The sequence below is a fragment of the Microtus oregoni genome, unplaced genomic scaffold (assembly GCF_018167655.1).
Source record: "Microtus oregoni isolate MIOR12 unplaced genomic scaffold, Mior012 000017F_ref0000208, whole genome shotgun sequence".
Lineage (NCBI taxonomy): Eukaryota > Metazoa > Chordata > Mammalia > Rodentia > Cricetidae > Microtus > Microtus oregoni.
The window spans coordinates 34574607-34593175 of NW_024543076.1; the positions used below are offsets into that span (position 1 = coordinate 34574607).

General features: G+C 40.1%; 1 protein-coding gene across 1 annotated transcript in view; it reads left to right on the plus strand.

The window, feature by feature from the left end:
* Nucleotides 1-12978: 12978 nt before the first annotated feature.
* The window catches only part of Crispld1 (cysteine rich secretory protein LCCL domain containing 1), a 31998-nt gene continuing 26407 nt past the window's right edge, over nt 12979-18569 (plus strand). The window contains exons 1-2 of the mRNA XM_041667680.1: nt 12979-13300; nt 14193-14512. Of these exons, the coding sequence (XP_041523614.1) occupies nt 14255-14512 (258 nt within the window). The 5' untranslated portion in view covers nt 12979-13300; nt 14193-14254. The remainder of the gene's footprint in view (nt 13301-14192; nt 14513-18569) is intronic.

An 18569-nucleotide genomic window follows, 5' to 3' on the forward strand; every position in this document is an offset into this window, starting at 1 on the left:
TTCGTGGGAGACATGTTGAATAGAAGACTCAGCAGAGGTGACAAGGAGAAGCTACCCGCCATAAAGTGATGGAGAGCAACATTCAGTTCTGATAATTTACCTTCCAAGAAAATTTCTCCAGGGAAAGCACTATCCACAGTTCGTACATGTTTGTAAAATTTTTAAGACACTATATTTTGATGAGAACCATTAAGATTCTCTCGTTCCATTCGTTTCCTTGATGACACTTCTCTTATTCAATGATGTAGAAACACCGAGAGATTTCTGTGTCATGGGAGTTAAGTTCGGTTCTTATCCATCATTTAGAATGGGATGAATAGGATTGTTTTATTTGCATTTGTTCTAGGTCTAAATTATTGCTGTCTATATTAGAAATAGCTTCTTTGATCAACTATACTAAAGGTAAAAATAAAATCTTTCAATTGTGTCTTAGAAACAGTACAAACTGTTGTCATATAAAGAAGGAATAAATAATCAAGGAATATGAAAGTGTTTCATATGGTATCAGAAAGTTGAAATATATTTTATCATTTCTTAAAATCCGCTTGGATCCTGGTTGCATAGCACATCTGTCTGCTTCTCATCCCTGTAAGTAACTCCTGACACACAGTCTTAGGAAGAAATGAGATTTTTTATGTCACAATATGTAAGATTCATAAACGTGGATTCTGCATCTAGTCAGCTGTGGTGAGGGACCCATGGCAGGTGGAATGTGAGCAACAGTGCTGAGAAGGTAGTTCAGGGCAGGTGTTCCTTTCCTAACTTAGGAAGCAGAGAGAAAACAATAGAATAGGACAAGCAAAGCTGACTTCTGCTTGATTCTCATTCCAAGGCAAACTCAATGGGTTGTGTGAGACCTACACTGTGAATGAATACCCCGGAGAACCTCGGAACTCACACTGGGCCCTACCTCCTGAGGTTCTGCAATTCCCCATCACACTATCTTGGGGACCAAACATTTAACACATGGACTTTGTTGGGGTTAGAGTGCATCTGAAACACCTCACTGGAGATGCATTTGTAGGGAGCTTTGGTAAAGAGCTCTAACAACTTAACTTCTGGTTTTCTATCTAAGCAATGACAACATCATTATTAGGAAAGAAATGGTGGCATCAGCATTGATTTATTGTTTCTTCTTCTAAAAGAATCTCCTGCATCTTTACATTGATAGAGAACATGATATTTCACAACAGGTTTCCTCTGAAGTTGTTAACACCTTTTTAAGAGTTGACTAAATGAAAGTGTGGAGAGCACAGAGTGTTTATGACTTCCCTGAGTTTAGAATACTGACAAATGAGAGAGCGTGGATTAGACCTCCATCCAAACTCCATACTCCTGTCTCCTGATACAGCCAGTAGGATGCCTTGATAGAAAACATTCTTGGAGCACCACAGCCTGTTTGGCTGACACTCTCGTAGGGCCAGTTTTGAGGAATTCTCCGATAGTCTCACGATGTCTGTTTCATTGTATGCTCGTAGGGAAACATCACTTCCTAAACTTACTATAAATAGTTTCATCCATATTAACAGTGGATTGCAAAAGGTCTATGAGGGCTGGGGGTAAGAAGCCCGGAAAAGTTCATAAAATAAAGATTATCTCTTCTCTGTCTCTCTCTCTGTCTCTTTTTCTTTCTCCCTCTTCCTCCTTTCTTCTTTCTCCCCTCTCCTTTAAAAAATTGATTCTTTTAGACTCTTAAAGTGATTACTTAGATTCACTTTAAGAGTCTAAAGGAATCAATCTCATATTTATTTGTGGAGGAAAATTCATTAATCTTTGTATATTGAAGGAAATTTCTTGTAAGACAATTTCTTGAATGATCTAATGTGACTCTTTTATAAAAAATGTCGGACTTGTCATACACTAAACTTTCAAACACACACAGAGGGGAGAGAGAGAGAACAGGGAGAGAGGCTTGCTGTTTGCCGGCTTTCAGTTCCCAAGCCTAAAGAAGCTTTCTAATGACCACCAGATAAGAGTTTGTCAATAGCAGGTAAAAAGGCTCTATGGCAGCACACAGGGACAGCTTCTTCCCACACTGAAGGATTTTGATTGTTTCGCTGTGATTATACAGAAGTCACCATGTGATGCTCTTTACAAAAAGGACCTCAGCAATAAAATTAGAGGTAATCTGGTGAACACTTTGGTACATAATAAAGCTCAACACACAAGAAATATCTCGGTGAACTACCATCTCGTCATCATGGCACTCTTTATAGATGGGATCTCTGCAAAAGGCTGAAGTTGGAGGAATCTGCACCCTTGAAAATCCAGTGGATTTTCTTGGGAAATACTACCCTGTCAAACATTGTCAGTGTAGTTTCAACAGCATCATTTGCTCATGCCTTGGCTTCCTACTTTCTCCAAAATCAAAATTATGAAATTTCCTGAATATTCTCTTGGGATCACTGGATTTTGCTGAGGTCTCTCAGGTCAGTCTTAGCAAAGGATTGATGTATAGACAGACTTTATGTGTAAAGCTGGATTTACTTTGCTTGGGCCTCTGAATATAAAAATTATGATTCTTTATATTTTAAAAACTTAAATCTTCTTATACATTATGAAAAATTTAGCTTCCAAAACTATGAAAAATAATTAAAATGTATCTGAAAACCTTGCACGTACATAGAATAGTGGAGAAGATTAATTGCTTCTAGCTTTATAATAAGAGTGTTTACCCATTCACTCCGTCAAAAGATGTGTTTTCCATGTGTTGTTCCCTCCCTCTTTTGTTTGCTAGGAGAACCTGAGGTACCTACACCATCTGGTTTGGATAGTAGGGGAAGGCTGCCTCGCTGTCAGGACATGTCTGAGACCCTCATCTGCCACAGCCTCAAGGGCCTGTCTCAGATTTCACCCCAAACAGTCAGTTTTGTTGAAAGCTCTGTCAAGTGGAAGATTATTTGACTAGACTTGTAAACAATGAGCTTTAAGATCCAACACGGTACAATGTTCATAGACTTAGACTGGGCTTTATTTATCAACTTACTCTTCTATTTATAAAAGTAAAAAACTGGAATAGTTTTAGAAAAGTTCAAAAAACACAAGAAAGGCCATAGAAAATGTCCAGGTGTGCTCAGTATTTTTGAATTCAAGTTGTAATGATTGAAGTATAATTCTATCAGACTTGAATCTAGAAGCAAAGTGATTTCTTTTATTGGAAATAGGGAAATAGCAATGAACTAAAATAAAGTAGTGTTGGTGAAGTTGGAAAAATAAGTGGAAATATTTTCTCAGAATATCGACTCGAGGTTGTGTCCTTAGGAGATACTATGGCCTTTGCATGTAACATTTAATAAGGCAATATAATGAATGTGGTACCTTGAACACATTTTGGGTTTTGAGATATTATCTTTTGGGTTAAGCTTCAAAAGGAGACTAACCTTTGGCTTTTGCTATTTTCCAATAGTCATGAAGAACAGGATTCTTGCTTTTTCACAACAAACCACATTTTGACGCTTTCTTGGTAGGAAGTTGTGAACATCAGACTGGATTTTTGTGAGGTGTGCATGTGTATGTAGAGGGTGGAGTTTGGATGTAGGTGTTTTTCTCAACCACTTCCTATATTATTTTTTGAGACTGGATGTCTCAATGAACCTCTGTCTTACCAAATTGGCTAAATTTGCTGGCTGGAAAACCCCAGAGACCCTCATCTTTCTGTCTCTCTAGTGCTGGAATACATGCTTGGTCTACCATGTTGGCTTTTACTGTGGATGCTGGGAATCTGAGCTTGGGTTCTCATGCTTAAGCTCAGCACACATATTACAGACTGACCCATCTCCCTAGCCACACATTTGTATAATTTCAATTCTTGAATTAAAGGATAATTTGGCTGAGAGTAACTCTACATGCATAAATCTACAGCACAGGGGATGGTCATTTCTTTGACCTGAACTTGCTTCACAGTAAAAAAAAAAAAAAAAGTTAATAAAGAAAATTTCTTTTTCATACACTTTGTCATCTATGATTATGTCAATAATGATATGGAGCAGCTCAGTTTTACAATCAACTAAAGGCATTTACCATGCTATTATAAAAGAAATAACTAAGTAACAACTACATAATGAGGAATATAGATTTCCCAAGGGCTGCTTACATCCTTGTAGGTATTTTCGGGGTGTTGATGACCAGTGGAAAGCAAGCAGTCCCAGGACTTAAGAAGCAGAAAGTCATGATCACTGACTATTCATAAAATGCCAAGACAGAGCCACTTCTGTCTAAGGAAATTATATTCACCTTGGATGGCTACAGAAACAGAATGATGCCAGGCTTATGCCACAAACTGAAGATCAATGGCAAGGTATGTTTTACCAAATTAAATAGCCTTAGAAAAGTTCCGAAAACAGTTCATAGCTGAGTGCATTTTTAAAGCATATAAAGTTGCTAATGTTCAAAGTAGCACTGAGTGCTAGAAACAAAAAGTTGTCATTTGAAAAAGACATAGAAAGAAAAGGGAAATTGTGGATAAAATAGTAAACTGGCAAGGGGAATTACAGTGGGTCTGTACATCTTTAGATGGTTTTTCTCCTTGGTTTGCATTCCTTTAATTCTATCCCTGTCCCTGGGATTAGCAAACTGAGCCGAGGGCAGACTTTAAACAAATCTTGAGAAGCCAGAAGTAGAACAGGAAATCTGGTTAGATAGAGCAAGGCAATTTGCTCGATGTGTGGGAGCAATGTTCGTCTTGCTAATGAATAGTCTGTGTGCTGAATTATTATCAACAGATAAGAAATTGAATCCACCTTTTGGTATTTGATTAAGTGAATAGTTTTTCTTAAATATTCCTTTTGGAATAATATTTTTAAACTACAGGCAATGCTAAATTTTCCATATTCAAAATGTATAATTAAAAATTACAGTTTCACCTCACTTTATTCTATAAAATCTTGAATGAACTTGGATAGACTGCTGCCTTGGCAAGTGGAGAAACGTGTCTTAAATTTTTCTGATTCCGCGCTCAGCCATTCTGTTGGCCATCTGGATCTTAGCCACTGTTCACGTCTCAAAACACACACCTACTACTTCCTTCCTGGCACAGCCTTATCCTGACTTTGCAGAACATTGCTTCCTTTATATAATAATGCTGAGGGCAGAAAGTCTTTGTACTTCATTTTTATTTTTTCCATATCAAGAAATGTGTCTCACCTTGGAACTGACCCTACATGATTCCTGCCATTCACATTTTTCTTTCTTTCTTTCTTTTTCAGTCAAATGAGTGTTCTTTTTGCAAAACTAGCTCTTTCTAAAGTAAAAAAAAAAAATCTTGTTTGATTTGAACCATTCTTTCTTTCATGGTTATATTTTTCTCAAGCAACCCATTTATTAAAATATTATATAACAATAGAGTATTATTGATTGAAAACCTACATTATTTAAACCCAAAATTTTTTTAGAAAAGCAATTCAGTGCCTCCAAGTGGAAGAAGCTCATAGGAGGGATAGCTGTGGAGTACACTTGGTGCAACATTTTATCCTCCGTTTCCCTGCTTTACCTTAATAACGAATTGCCCAGGTGCAATTATTCTTGTACTCACTTGTCCTTCTGCTAAGAGACACACCAACTGGGATATTGGCAAGATTCATAGAAAAATAAAAATTAAAAAAGACAAGCTACTAGTGAAGTCAGAATTAAATGTTAGACACTTAAAAAATGGTTAGTGCAGATACCCTCCGTGAGCATGCCCTTGCCTCCTACCTCCAATACATACCAGTTTTTCACTGGACAAAGATTTTCATTTGCCTTTCTAAGAAAGCAACAGTGGGCGGGGCAGTCTCGTCAATGAGAGTGCTCTGGCAAGGATATGAATTTTAAGGAAAAATGGGTCATCAAGTACTATTTACTTAATCCCTTCAAACCTCAACAACATTTATTCTACATGGCTAGTCCACTACTTCCAGTGTTTGTTGACTAGCTGGGATTGTTCTAGATGATTTTTGGACAGCCTACAACAGTTTGATTTCAGGAGCTTAGAGTAACATTCATGAATCTGGTAGGTGGACTGTGTGGTCTTGGACAGCCGCTGGTAGAATACGCTGAATTCCGTGGTTTAGAGTCTAATTTAGGCCTATCGTGTAAGAACAGTTGCTAGTGTGGTGACGTTAGGTGTGGGATTCCAAGATGGCAGGTACAAGTTGCTATGTGTTAGTGTTAGTTTGGGTTAAATAGTCTGTCACTTCCAGCAGTATTCAGATGGGCAACGGAAGTGACATGGCCAAGTCTAAAGTCAAGGTCAAAAAAAGATCTGTGCCCCCATACATGAGTAATGTTTAGTTTGAAATGAATACTCAAAGAAAGAAAGAAGAAAATTTCCATAAAAGAACACATTTTTCACATCATTACAAATATATATTAAACATAATTGTGCTTATTATAAGTATATACTTATTTCAGATAAAATGGATTATATTTAGAGGCTGGGAAGAGGAATCAGTCAGTAAAATGTTCGTTACACAAGGATAAGGACCTAAGTTTGGATCCCTCACACATACACAGCCAGGTTTTGTGGTATGTGCCTGTAATTCCAGCACCAGTGAGGGAGAGACAGAGGGACCTCTGGAGGATCTAGCTGCCCAGACAGTTCAGCAGAATTGAATTCCAGGTTCAGTGAGAAATTCAGTCTCAAAAAAATATGGTGATCTGGGCTGTAGAGATTTCTCAGTGATTAAGAGTACATATTGCTTTTTCAGAAAGCCTGAGTTTGGTTCCCAACACAACACTAATGACAGGAAGTTCAGAACCATTTGTAACTCTGGCTCCAGCGGAGTCTGAGAGCCCTGGTCTCTGCAGAAATGTGGACTGAGGAGCTCATACCAAACGCCCCCCCACTCTCACACATACAAATGGTCTAAATATGGTGAAAATAAATATAGTGAAATTAAGTGAGGATGGAATCTGATGCCAGCCTCTGGTGTCTATACATGTATGCACACATGTGCATGCATACACAAACACATTCACATTCGTGTACACAATAAAGATTCTCAAATATAGATCTCCATTGTAATTAAATCTTACCTGTCTCTCTAGATCTAAAAGAAATTATAGTTAAACTATTACTCTGGACTTGCATTGAGAATTTTAGGCTATATGCAGATTTTAGAGTATAGGTAAAATATGCTTATAGCTAGACAACCAGGATTTTTTTTGAAGAATTAGGATTTGAGATAAAAGGAAAGGAAAGAGATAGGATACCTGTAGCAATTAAGATATATTATAATTTAGTAAAGAATTTGCATAAGCGGCATCAAGAAAGAAACATTTAGAATCAGTAAGATACCAAAATTGGTACTGAAATACAGACCACTGAATGAATCAAGTCTGACGCAGAAACAGGCACCTCCTGACAAAGATGCAGTTTTTAATATTAAAACTGTGGATGTAACTGGGCGGTGGTGGTACACGCCTTTAATCACAGCACTTGGGAGGCAGAGGCAGGCAGTTCGCTGTGAGTTCGAGGCCAGCCTGGTCTAAAAGAGCTAGTTCCAGGACAGGCTCCAAAACTACAGAGAAACCCTCTCTAGAAAAAAAAATTAAGGGGTAGATGCTTCAGATTTGTTTGAAAAAGGAAGTTATTAAAGCATATTCTCTTTTTGTCTTTATGTTTGCTTATTGTTTATAATGCCTTTAGCCACTTCATCTATTATTCTATAGTAATTCTCTTTGTGTGTGTGTGTGTGTGTGTGTGTGTGTGTGTGTGTGTGGTTGGGTATTACACTCAATATGTATGTGTTTATGTGAGTGCATGCTAACGATTGATGTCAGTTATATTCCTAATTCATTCTCTGCTGTACTTTTTGAGGCAGAGTCTCTCACTGAGCCTGGAGTTCACTGAATTAACTAAGCTGTATGGCCAATAAGTGCCAAGAATCCTCCTGTCTCTGTCTACCCAATTCTTGTGCTGTCTTGTCCAGTGTTCTAGGGGTCCACACCCAGGTCCTTGTATTTACATGACAAATGTGTTATTGACTGAGCCGCTTCCTCAATGACAATTTTTAGATTAAAAACATTGATAAGATCCATACCAATTCTTAGGCTTATTCTCAGAAGAATAGTTGGAGGTTATGTATTACAAATAAAATGTTGCTCATTTCTTCCATATCCCCAGTGTTTTATGTATAATTCATCGATTTATAATAAAATTTCATTAGTAACTCCCTTGATATGTAGTGAAAGAATGTTTAATACTGAAGCACCACACACACACACACACACACACACACACACACACACAGACACACACCCCTTGCTCATAGACAATTTCTTAATCATAGAGTTCATCTATATGCTAGACACTTGGATGTTCTGTTCACTTAATTCTTGTTCTGCCAAATTGTCATTTGAAGTGGAGCACTGGGCTTTCACCAGCTGTTTCTCCACAGGATTGCTAACGACGGCTGAGGAGGTTTCCATGCCCGAATTTGCCTGAGCCATAAATTCTGCTGATGAACAGTGGAGACTTGCCCTGTTGTAGTGCTCCTCCTTCAACAGTTCCTCCCCTGAGCCTGGAAGACTCGACGCCAAACACACTGAAGAGCACATCTGCCAGGCTAGATAGCAAGCGGTCACCCCGAATGTGCTCCTGAACTTCTTTAATTTGAAAATAGTTTGGTATTTATGTTTATTTAAAGAAGGGAAAACACATTGCTCAAAACAGACAGATGGACATGCTCTAGATAAAAGAAAATCTGCTGATGATATAATTATGCATATTGGCTCTACAATGATATGCAGAAACATAATCTGCCAGTGGAGATGATATTCATAAGGCAAATGCAGCACCCTCCTGAGATACAATGTGGCTTTTCTAATAGGAAGGCTCTATGGAAAATAATAAATGGTTTCGATATGCAATGCATTTATTTATTTAAAGGGGACTTTGTGTCCATGTATTTGAATGTAAAAGAATGGCTTAAGGCAGTACTCCTTAACCAGAGAGCAGTGAAACTCTGTTAATGTCATTTGGTCTGGAGACATTTCCCAGAGTTGGTATGTCCTGTCTACTTTTTCCATTCAGAACCATCTGAATTGCTCCTCATTATGTAGTATTTGTCTCCCGCATATTTCAGTCATAGATGTCTTCCTCCAAGGAAATATCTGAGGTGACAATCATCTCAAGCACGATATCTCTGTTTACTTTACGGATTCCAGTCCATCTGCCACGCACATCCCCGAGCACATGGACTGTTAGGTTTGAATGTGTTTACACGCTTGGTCCTTGCCTGCTCGTGCTCTGTGTAGAGGTTGTGCAGCCTTTGGGATATTAGGGCTAGCTGATACATGGAGGCCACTGGAGCTGGACCTTAAGGGTCATTGCTAGACTTCCCTTCTGGCCATAGCTGTCTGCTTCCTGTCACCTCACATCTGAGACCAGACACTTCGTGTTTAAACTGCTCTCCAGTCATAACAAAGACTATATACACCCTGTCCTGTAAACCCAAATAAGTCCTTTCCCCTGAGTTGCATATGTCTGGTATTTTGTTAAAGCAACTAACGAACTCACTTTCCCAAGGTCATGTGTTGTATTCCACAAACTTCAAGTTGTGTGTCATAAACAACAATGCACACGCAAAATTTACTCTGCCAAGAATTTTTTCACATTGCTAGGAAATAGGACAAGTATCTAAGCAGTTATCAATTGAAAAATAGAAAGAGGGCAGTGAAGTGGCAGAGAGGACGGCTAACCTGTGAAAACCAGTGAGGAAGAGGGTGGTTTGGGTGTAGATCATGAGACGAAAATGTTGAGGATTCCGTGCACAGACAAGAGTATTAAGAAAGGCAGGGAAGCACACAGAAATTGCTGAATGCTTTTGAAATACACAGAGACTGCCACAACCGTGAGAGAAGACAACTTCAAGTGAGCTGCTGGAATTAGTGAGGGAAGATCAGCCAGACTGCAAAATAATGATCAAGGGTCTCATTCGAACCTAAAAGCAGGCTGATTTCCTTCAGAGACACGGAGACACACTTCAAGGAGTTTCCAACTTGTGACGCGAATATGGGTCTGCACGGTTAGTCTTTACTAATCTGAATAAAGCACCATAAAAATATGCCTGGCTTCTGCAATGGCATTTATTTCTCCTCTTAATTTTTAAATTTGAATGTTATTCTGAACGATCCCACTGATGATGACAATCACTATGGCTCTTTATAAAACAACTACCATTTAAACTGTTTCATCTTTGCAGAATACTAAAAAGTCCATCTTGTGTGCAACAAAGATGTGATGGGAAAAATGGCAAATATATGGTTAAGAGGTAACATAGCAGGGTTTTCTTCATGACTTTTGTATAGGCAAGTCTTCTTTCTGCAGGGTCCAGGGCTGGTGAAATGGTTTGGGAGTTAAGATCACTTGCTGCTGTAGGAGATGACATGGATTTGGTTCTCAGCCCTGATGTGGTAGCTAGTGCCCTCCTGTAACTCCTGTTACAGAGAATCTGACATAATATTCAGGTCTTCCTAGGGTACCAGGTACACACACAAACATGCAGACACCTATTTATATATGTAAGAGAAAAGCAAATAAATCTTTAAAATAAATAAGCACCAGTTCTATTTCTGAAAATACCAAACACAAGAAATCCTCTGGAGAAATGTAAAGCTGTCCCGATAGATGAGATGTGGAGTAATAACCGATGGAGTGACTGCCATCTCTACCACACATACTCACTTTTGGAAATTCAGTGGTTAGCTAGAACACATTAAGGTAATTCCTTTCTCATAAAATTACAGCATGGAGAATATGACACAGGCCAAAGAAGAACCATCTTGCAGAAACATGTGGTTTATAGTGCCAAAGCACTACAAGTAGTTCAACACTCAAACCAGTCTGGTGTGGCTAACACAAGTGTTATAATCTCACACAAGAAAACAGAGGGGAAGTGGTCTTGTGATGTGTCAATAGCAGGGTAAGAGAGACACATTTTTCCTTTTGCTCGTAAAGAGGTCGTTGTCTTTAGTGTGTCTGTCTTCTTTGCACAATGTCAGCTGTATTTACAAATTTCACATCCTGGCACTTAAAAATACATTTTTTATGCACCTCCTTTTATCACAAAAGAAAACTTTTCTATCCCTTTTCTTCAGCCTTAACTACAGGCCTGCCCTTTTTGCTGTATGAGCAAGTATTGCTTGAACCATCTCTTGATGATGTTAATCATGGCTCCACCAATCTATTGTGATGACTCACTTAGAATGAGAGCCAGTCACAGGAGAAGGAAGACACTTCTAGTAAAACCAGAGGCTGTATGTGGATTTGGAAGTAATAAAGAAGTGGGAGACCCCGTGTTGGCTTGGTACCCAACAATGCCACAAAAAGGTAGAAATGCTACTACCCACCATGGCTTTTCAAGGGTCTGCTTCAGCCACAAATCAACAGTTCCACTTTGATGTGAATTTTATGTGAACACGATTTTTTTTTTCAATTTACAGATAAACTTTACAACTATAAACAAAAAGTATGCTTTTGGGGTATTCAAGAAAGTTTACGTGCTAAAATGAGAATGAAAAGCTTATTAAAAGGTGAATGTTTAAGATGGGGAATATTTAAGACATTGTTTTATTAAAATATACTAATTTCCTTACCATTTTTTTTGCCATTTTAATTTCTTTAATCCCAACTAAAGTCTTTTTAAAATATTTCAAGTATATGCAACTCCTTTCAATAGGTTTAACTCAATTCCCTTTACGGTTTTCAGTGATACACACAACAGACACCGACTCCATCTTCAGTAATTCCACCATTCCTTTATGATGAACTTGTACCATGAGGTCGCCTATCATTTGTGGATGCAAAAGCCAGTTTTCTGAATGCCAGGCATGAGAATCATGAATTATTTCAATTCTACAAATTTACAGTCATTTTGTGTTTCAGAGCCCGGAGATAAAAACTGTGAGTCTACACCTAAGAATGTTCTATATGGTTCATAATTTACTGCTCCTGATAGGTCTGTTTCCCATTCTTCCCTGTGCCAGGCCACACGGAGGCACAGGGTAGTGGAAAGAAGCAGGTAGAGGTTGGAATGATCTGAGAACCCCATTCACAAGGTTTTTATTTGGTCTTGTGTGATACTCCAGATATAAAAAAAAAGAAAACAGAGATGAGGACTCACTAAAGAAGAGATGCAAAGCGAATTAAACAACCCACTCAAAGATAAAAATGTACATGTACAACGCTGCACCCAGTAGGGCGACAGGTAATAAATTTAAAATTACTAAATTTCTACTTCAGGTTGCAACGTGGGCAATGAGGGAGCTCCACTTCTCACCAAAAGATAAATTAGTTAAAGGACCCTCTCTTATTTTCATGAATGCCAAGTGCTGTAATCTCATTTGAGAAGTCAATGTTGCCTGTTTTATGACTGAATGAAGTGGAGGTCTGTCAGGCAATAGCCACCTCAATAGTCTGAAACCCCTTCTCCATCTGGTCCTTGTTAAGGCTTAGAAGCAAAGGAATGACTTCTTCCTTCCAGAAACTAGGTCCTAGAGCCCTATGGATCCCCATAAGACAACATTAAAACAAATAATAAAGTTTCAAGTTTCTCTCTTCATCCTGTCCCCTTGATTTCCTTTTGTGTGTGCAACACTGAAGGTTCTGAGGACACCTCCACACCCACCCACCTCAAGTACTGGGGCCAGCTCCATTGCAGCCAAACTATCAAGGAATCTTAGCTCCTCATCAGAGAGAAACTAGGGGAGGGTGCAGAGCTGAGAGGGGAGGGAGAAGTTAGGGGCTCTCCTCCTCCTAAGGTCCAGACCATCCCCGCCCCTGTCGCAGAGGCCCAGAGCACGCCCAGGAAAGCTCCAGGCTTGCTGCTAGTCAACTCTCAAGGGCCTCGGGCCAGGACTGGGTGGAGGTGGAGGTGGGGGTGGGCAAGGAGGGCTCTGGCGTCACGTGCCTGCGCAGGGACCTCAATAAATGCCCGCGAGCGCTGGGGAGCAGCGGAAGCGCCTGGCGTCTGTGCTCTGCACGCTGGGACTGCACCGGGCTGGAGCTCGAGGTCGCCGGTCGCTGCGGAGCCTTCCCCTTGCCACACCCCTCCTCCAGCACCAAAGGTTCAGGAACACAGGGGGCCCACTGTTCCTAGGGAGCTGCTTTCCGCGGCCACTCAGCTATCTAACTTCGGAGCCTGCATCCGCTTCTCCTCCTAGGATTGCGAGAAGTCACAAAGGTAGGGACTTCAGAGTTCCGCGGTGGTCCGGTCCTTTCCCGTCGCCTCGTCTGTGCAATCCTGTGTGGAGGCTGGGGACAGCTGCTGGGACCCGCCGTCCTGCTCAGCTCAGCTCTCCTGGGGAACATCACACTGGAGAGGTAAGGGCGATTCAAAAGCTGCATCCAGAGCGGTCCAGCTGCCAGGTTTTCCTAGCTCCCCGCTTGGAAACAGGATCTAGGAAAAACACCAACTTGGAGAGAAAAGTCTGGCCCAGACTAGATAGGTGGCAATCCATGGCTACCGAGATGAGCCTGGCTTAGTTCCTCCTGCAAGTGACTTCTTTGGTTTCACGTTGTCCTGGGCTCGCCCTCTTTGCCCAGTTCAGTGAACTGTGGGCTCCTGCTCTGTGCGAGGGAACTTGTTCTGAAGTTCTCCAGGAGAGCTCTTGGTAGGGTATGGTTTGCAAGTTGGGCACAAACTTTGCAGGGAATGTAATTGATTTCTTCATCTGTGCTTGGGTTCCAGGGACCTGGACATTCATTCGCAGTGTTCCACCGGGCCCTCTCCGGGTACCCGTGGGACAGGTATGGATAGTGTAAAAATTCGCTCGCAATTTCAGACCATTATGGACATTATGAACATTATGAATAGCGATGAACCACAAATAGATATTGGGTTATTGTGTTTTAAATTAAAAACAACAACAACAAAAACTTTTGAAAGTTTCTACAGGAAAAAAGAACCTCTGGATAGAAATGAAACACTGTACTAACTGTATTTTCTGAAGGCTAAATGTAGTCTGTGTTCTTTAAAACCCTGAAATTCAGAAATTATTCTCAAACCTTGAGCTTTGCTTTCTGGCTACTTTCGCCCTTGACTTTTGGCTTCATGGGTAGCTTGGGAAAATATTTTATGCAAACAGTGTGTTGTTGAAAATTCTCGGTGGGGGAATGAGGGCTATAGAAAAGGTGTTCTCAAAAACTGAGCGCTTACTTGTTGCAGTTTGCTATTAAAAATAAATCCATCTTAGTCACATGACATGTCTTATAGCCAAAAGGCGTGGAAGAGCCTATCTTGGAGATTTTCCCGGGGAAACCCCGAGGCCATTCATTATGATGTGTACTGCACGGGAGTGGCTCCGAGTGACCACACTGCTCTTCGCGGCTACAGCCGTTCCAGCTATGGTGGTTCCTAACGCCACTTTGTTGGAGAAACTTTTGGAAAAGTACATGGATGAGGATGGTGAATGGTGGACAGCCAAGCAAAGAGGGAAAAGAGCCATCACGGACAACGACATGCAGAGCATCTTGGATCTCCATAATAAACTGAGAAGTCAGGTGTATCCAACCGCCTCTAATATGGAATATATGGTAAGACACTGTTCACATGCTATATGCCAAGGAAACGTTTATTGATGCATTCAGCACCATATACAAATTGCTTCGTGCCGTTCTTTAATCTTTTCACCACTTATTCTGTTTTCATTTTTTAAAGTTTTCTTCGAGTATACCCTTATCTGCACACTCTTATTTTCATGTCCCTCTTGTTAATAACTCTTTCAATTTGAGCACCTTCAAATCCACTCTTCCTACTAAGCAGGTTAGTAATCCGCTGCTCTCCCCTGATGGAAGGTTACCCCCAGTCTAAATGGTCTCTGTATTGACTTCAGATGTCTTTTATTATATATATTTATTTTTGTTCAGGGGGTCCACATATGCCATGATAAAGAGGTGGCAGTCATAGGTCAACTTTCAGGAGTCAGGGCTCTCTTTTGGCATGTGAATCCAGGTCATCAAGCTCAAATCATCAGGCTTGGTGCTTATTGGCTGAGCCATCTGGCCGACCTCCATATTGACATTCGATTTTCTTAGTAGAAAGATTGTGCCCTATTGCTCAGTAGAGCCTCTCTGCACACAATGGAATTGAACTTTGTGAAGAGTTCTGTATTGTTGGAGTACAGGTATGTTCCCAAGTGGACTTTTGTTTCTTGCAAATATGCAAGTCACTTTATAGTTGTTTTATGTTAGAATGTCATTGCCCTGGGATACCTCCATGTATTTATTGTTTGTCAGCTTCAAAGTAGAAATATAAACCTTAGCAATTACTTAAATTCCAAAGGATCACTTTGTCCCTAATCACCTCATATAAATAAACTTGTTTGGGACACAAAGTTAATTCTTTAACATATTTAGCATAACTTGCATATTTACACAGGCTTTCAAACTGTGTTGTATACTCCTGTGAACCCAGAATGCACCCTGCTACCGGTCTGACAGCAAATACTTTGATGACAGCGTATGATGACATATTATTTCATCCTTTTGTTGTTGTTGTTATTAAATCCTTCTCATTTCAATTGTTTGAATAGGACTGTGCTATACATTTCCCCCCAACTTCTCTCCTTCTCTGTCCTCCCCCTGCCCTCCACACTCCCAGTTACTTAGGAGATCTTGTCTTTTTTTGCCCTTCTTAGGCAGATCCATGCATGTCTCTCTCTTGGTCCTCATTGTTACCTAGGTTCTCTGGGGTTATAGCCAGGCTGGTTGCCCTTTGCTTTATGTCTATTATCTGCTTATGAGTAAGTATATACTGTATTTGTCTTTCTGGGTCTGGCTTACATCAATTGTACTGCCTTTTTCTGGTCATCCAAGCATATTTAATGAGCGTTCATCAGCAAAATTCTCCTTTAGACAAATTGTAGGGTGACGTAGTTCCAGTGCACCCCAGCTGTCCCTTTCTCCTGTATTTACATCAGTCCTGGGGGATAGTTCTTCACATACATTTCTAGACACATGGCAGTTCTAACATCCCATGACCCATTACAAAATAGTCCATTACATTATTTTAACTCTTACGTGCAAACTACTTTACCCTAAAGAAAGCAGGCAGCATTCAAGATGCTTCGTCAGAAACTGGGGATTAGGGCTCATGTAAAAAGTGGAAATTCTGGCATCATCACGAGAGGCGTGTGAATGGCCACTTGCTAATGTGGCTCTCCCTCAAGTTCCTTCAATGCCATGCCAGGAGGGGTTCTGATGATTCATTGAGATACCCTGTAGTTTAATTCTTTAAGATACATCTGACAAGTTGACAATATACCATTGCAGAAAAAAAGTAATGGAATTTTAGGCTTCCTTACACTGTTTACATTTGACATCTGAAACGATTGCTCACTCTTCTCAAAATTCCATGCAGGATGTGACAGATCATGTTTATTTTGGAGAGTTTAAGATGAAAAATTCTCTGCCTTCCTTTGTTACTGAGCCTTCAATGAGAGCAAATGGTGGAGCTTATGTTGACCACTGTACATTTATTCCACGATGGCTAACCTTGAATGACCTCACGTGTGTGTGGTTGTGTGTATATGGCGTATGTTTGTGTACATGTGCATGTGTGTGTGCACATGTGTGTTTGTGGGAGCACTTGCAAGTGCTGTGTGCATGCATGTGGAGATCTCGTCTTATTTTTTGAGATAGGGTCTTTCATTGAACCTGAAAATTTCCAGATCAGCAAGACTAGGTGGCCAATGAGATCCATGGATCCTCCTGTGCTTCTCCAGTGGTCACATTACAGATTTACACCACCTTGCTCGGCGCAGGAGCAGGAGAGTGCCTCACTTGTGAGGATCTGAACAAGGTGCCGTGTCTGTGTGGCAAGCACTTTGGTGTTTTTTTTTTAAGATTTATTTATTTATTTATCTATTTATTATATACACAGTGTTCAGCCTCCATGTATGCCTGCAGGCCAGAAGAGGGCACCAGATCTTATTACAGATGGTTGTGAGCCACCATGTGGTTGCTGGGAGTTGAACTCAGGACCTGTAGAAGAGCAGTCAGTACTCTTAACCTCTGAGCCATCTCTCCAGCCCGTGGCAAGCTTTTTTTTGGACTGAACTGTTTTTCCAGTCCCTCCAGTCCTTCCTTATTTAAAATAAGGAAGAACTTAGGAGTTCAGTCTCACAAAAGGCAATGTGAGGGCCTCTGTGTGTGATTTGATATGCAAATCATAAGAAATATTCTGTGATTTTTTTCCCCTCATGTCTACTTACAAAATAAAAACAAAAATCCAACAATAACTACACAGAGTATTATGAGGTCTAGTCTGAGATGCTTATTTGGGTTTTATTTTTGTTTCATTGGTTTCCTTCTATCCTTGAAATGTAGGTTGAGAAAGCAGCCAGGGTTTATGTTGTGTTGCCCTAGATACTACTAACACTGAAACTGTGTGCTGGCTTTAACCACACTACAGAGCTCTGTGCCCCACTGTAATATTTGAGAGATATTAATTTTAGGATATAATCTGAAGGGATATTAAAAGTGACTATTGAGAAAATTTTTGACTTCTTCAATTTCAAGTATAGATACTGATCAGCCTTTTAGAGTATAGTTATCTCCATAATTTAAAATTAATTTAAGAAATAAGGCTCACATCTAAAAGTTAGCCATAGACCCGTTTTCTGGGTAACTTCCTATGTATGTTTGTACTCTATATGTCTTTTCAGATCAGCTGTTGAAATAACAAATCTCCTTGCTTATAATTGTTTCCTATTTCAGTTCTACAGTATCCAGGCCATACACTGACACTCCTGCCCTTATCCTCACTCAACTTGCAGAGTTCAAACATTATTGTTGAAAGCTGTGTCTTTTCTTGAAGAGCTTATAGTTTGACAGAGGAAAAAGACTAGATAGGCTTGAAGTCCTCACATCATGGGGACACAATATTCTTTGATCATGCCCTGGGTGATTCCAAGGGAACTGAGAGTAATGAATGTTCTTCTGAGAGCTTTTCATGGGGAACTGTGAGGTGAGTGTTGTTTGTGAATCATTCAATTAGTGGTGTCAATCATGATTTCCTGCATTTGGTTTAGGGTGAGTTGAGCATTGAGCCTTAGGGCATCAAATGAAGGAACAGGGGATTACCAAGTAAAAACACTGGCTTTGGATGTACACAGCAGCAGGCTCCCATTTTGTCCCTCTTGCTTACTGGAATGTGAACCCTGATAGTCTGCTACCCTTCTGGGCCCTGGCTGCTTCAGTAGTAAAGCTGGTGGAAAAATACAAAGCCCAGAGGTTGCATTGAAGTTGATATTTTATTCTGTGGAATGGACATGCTTTCTTCTAGTCTGCCATCATGCGGGTTTACGACTTTGTGGTAGAGTTTGGTCCTTCGTATTCTTTTCTTCAACATTTACAATGTCTCATCAGTATAGTTTGGTCATCTTTTCTTTAACCTTGAAAATGGTCTTCTCTGAATTTTGCTTTATCAATTCAAACTTGCCTGGCTCCGTCTCCCATACTTCCATCTGGCAACTCTCTTTGCATTTCCTTCATGTGTTTCCTAGTATGAATGGGGTGGTTTCCATGTAGAGTCATTCCACAGTAACTTCAAAAGAAAGCTTAGAACCTTATGACGTTTGTTCAATCCTCT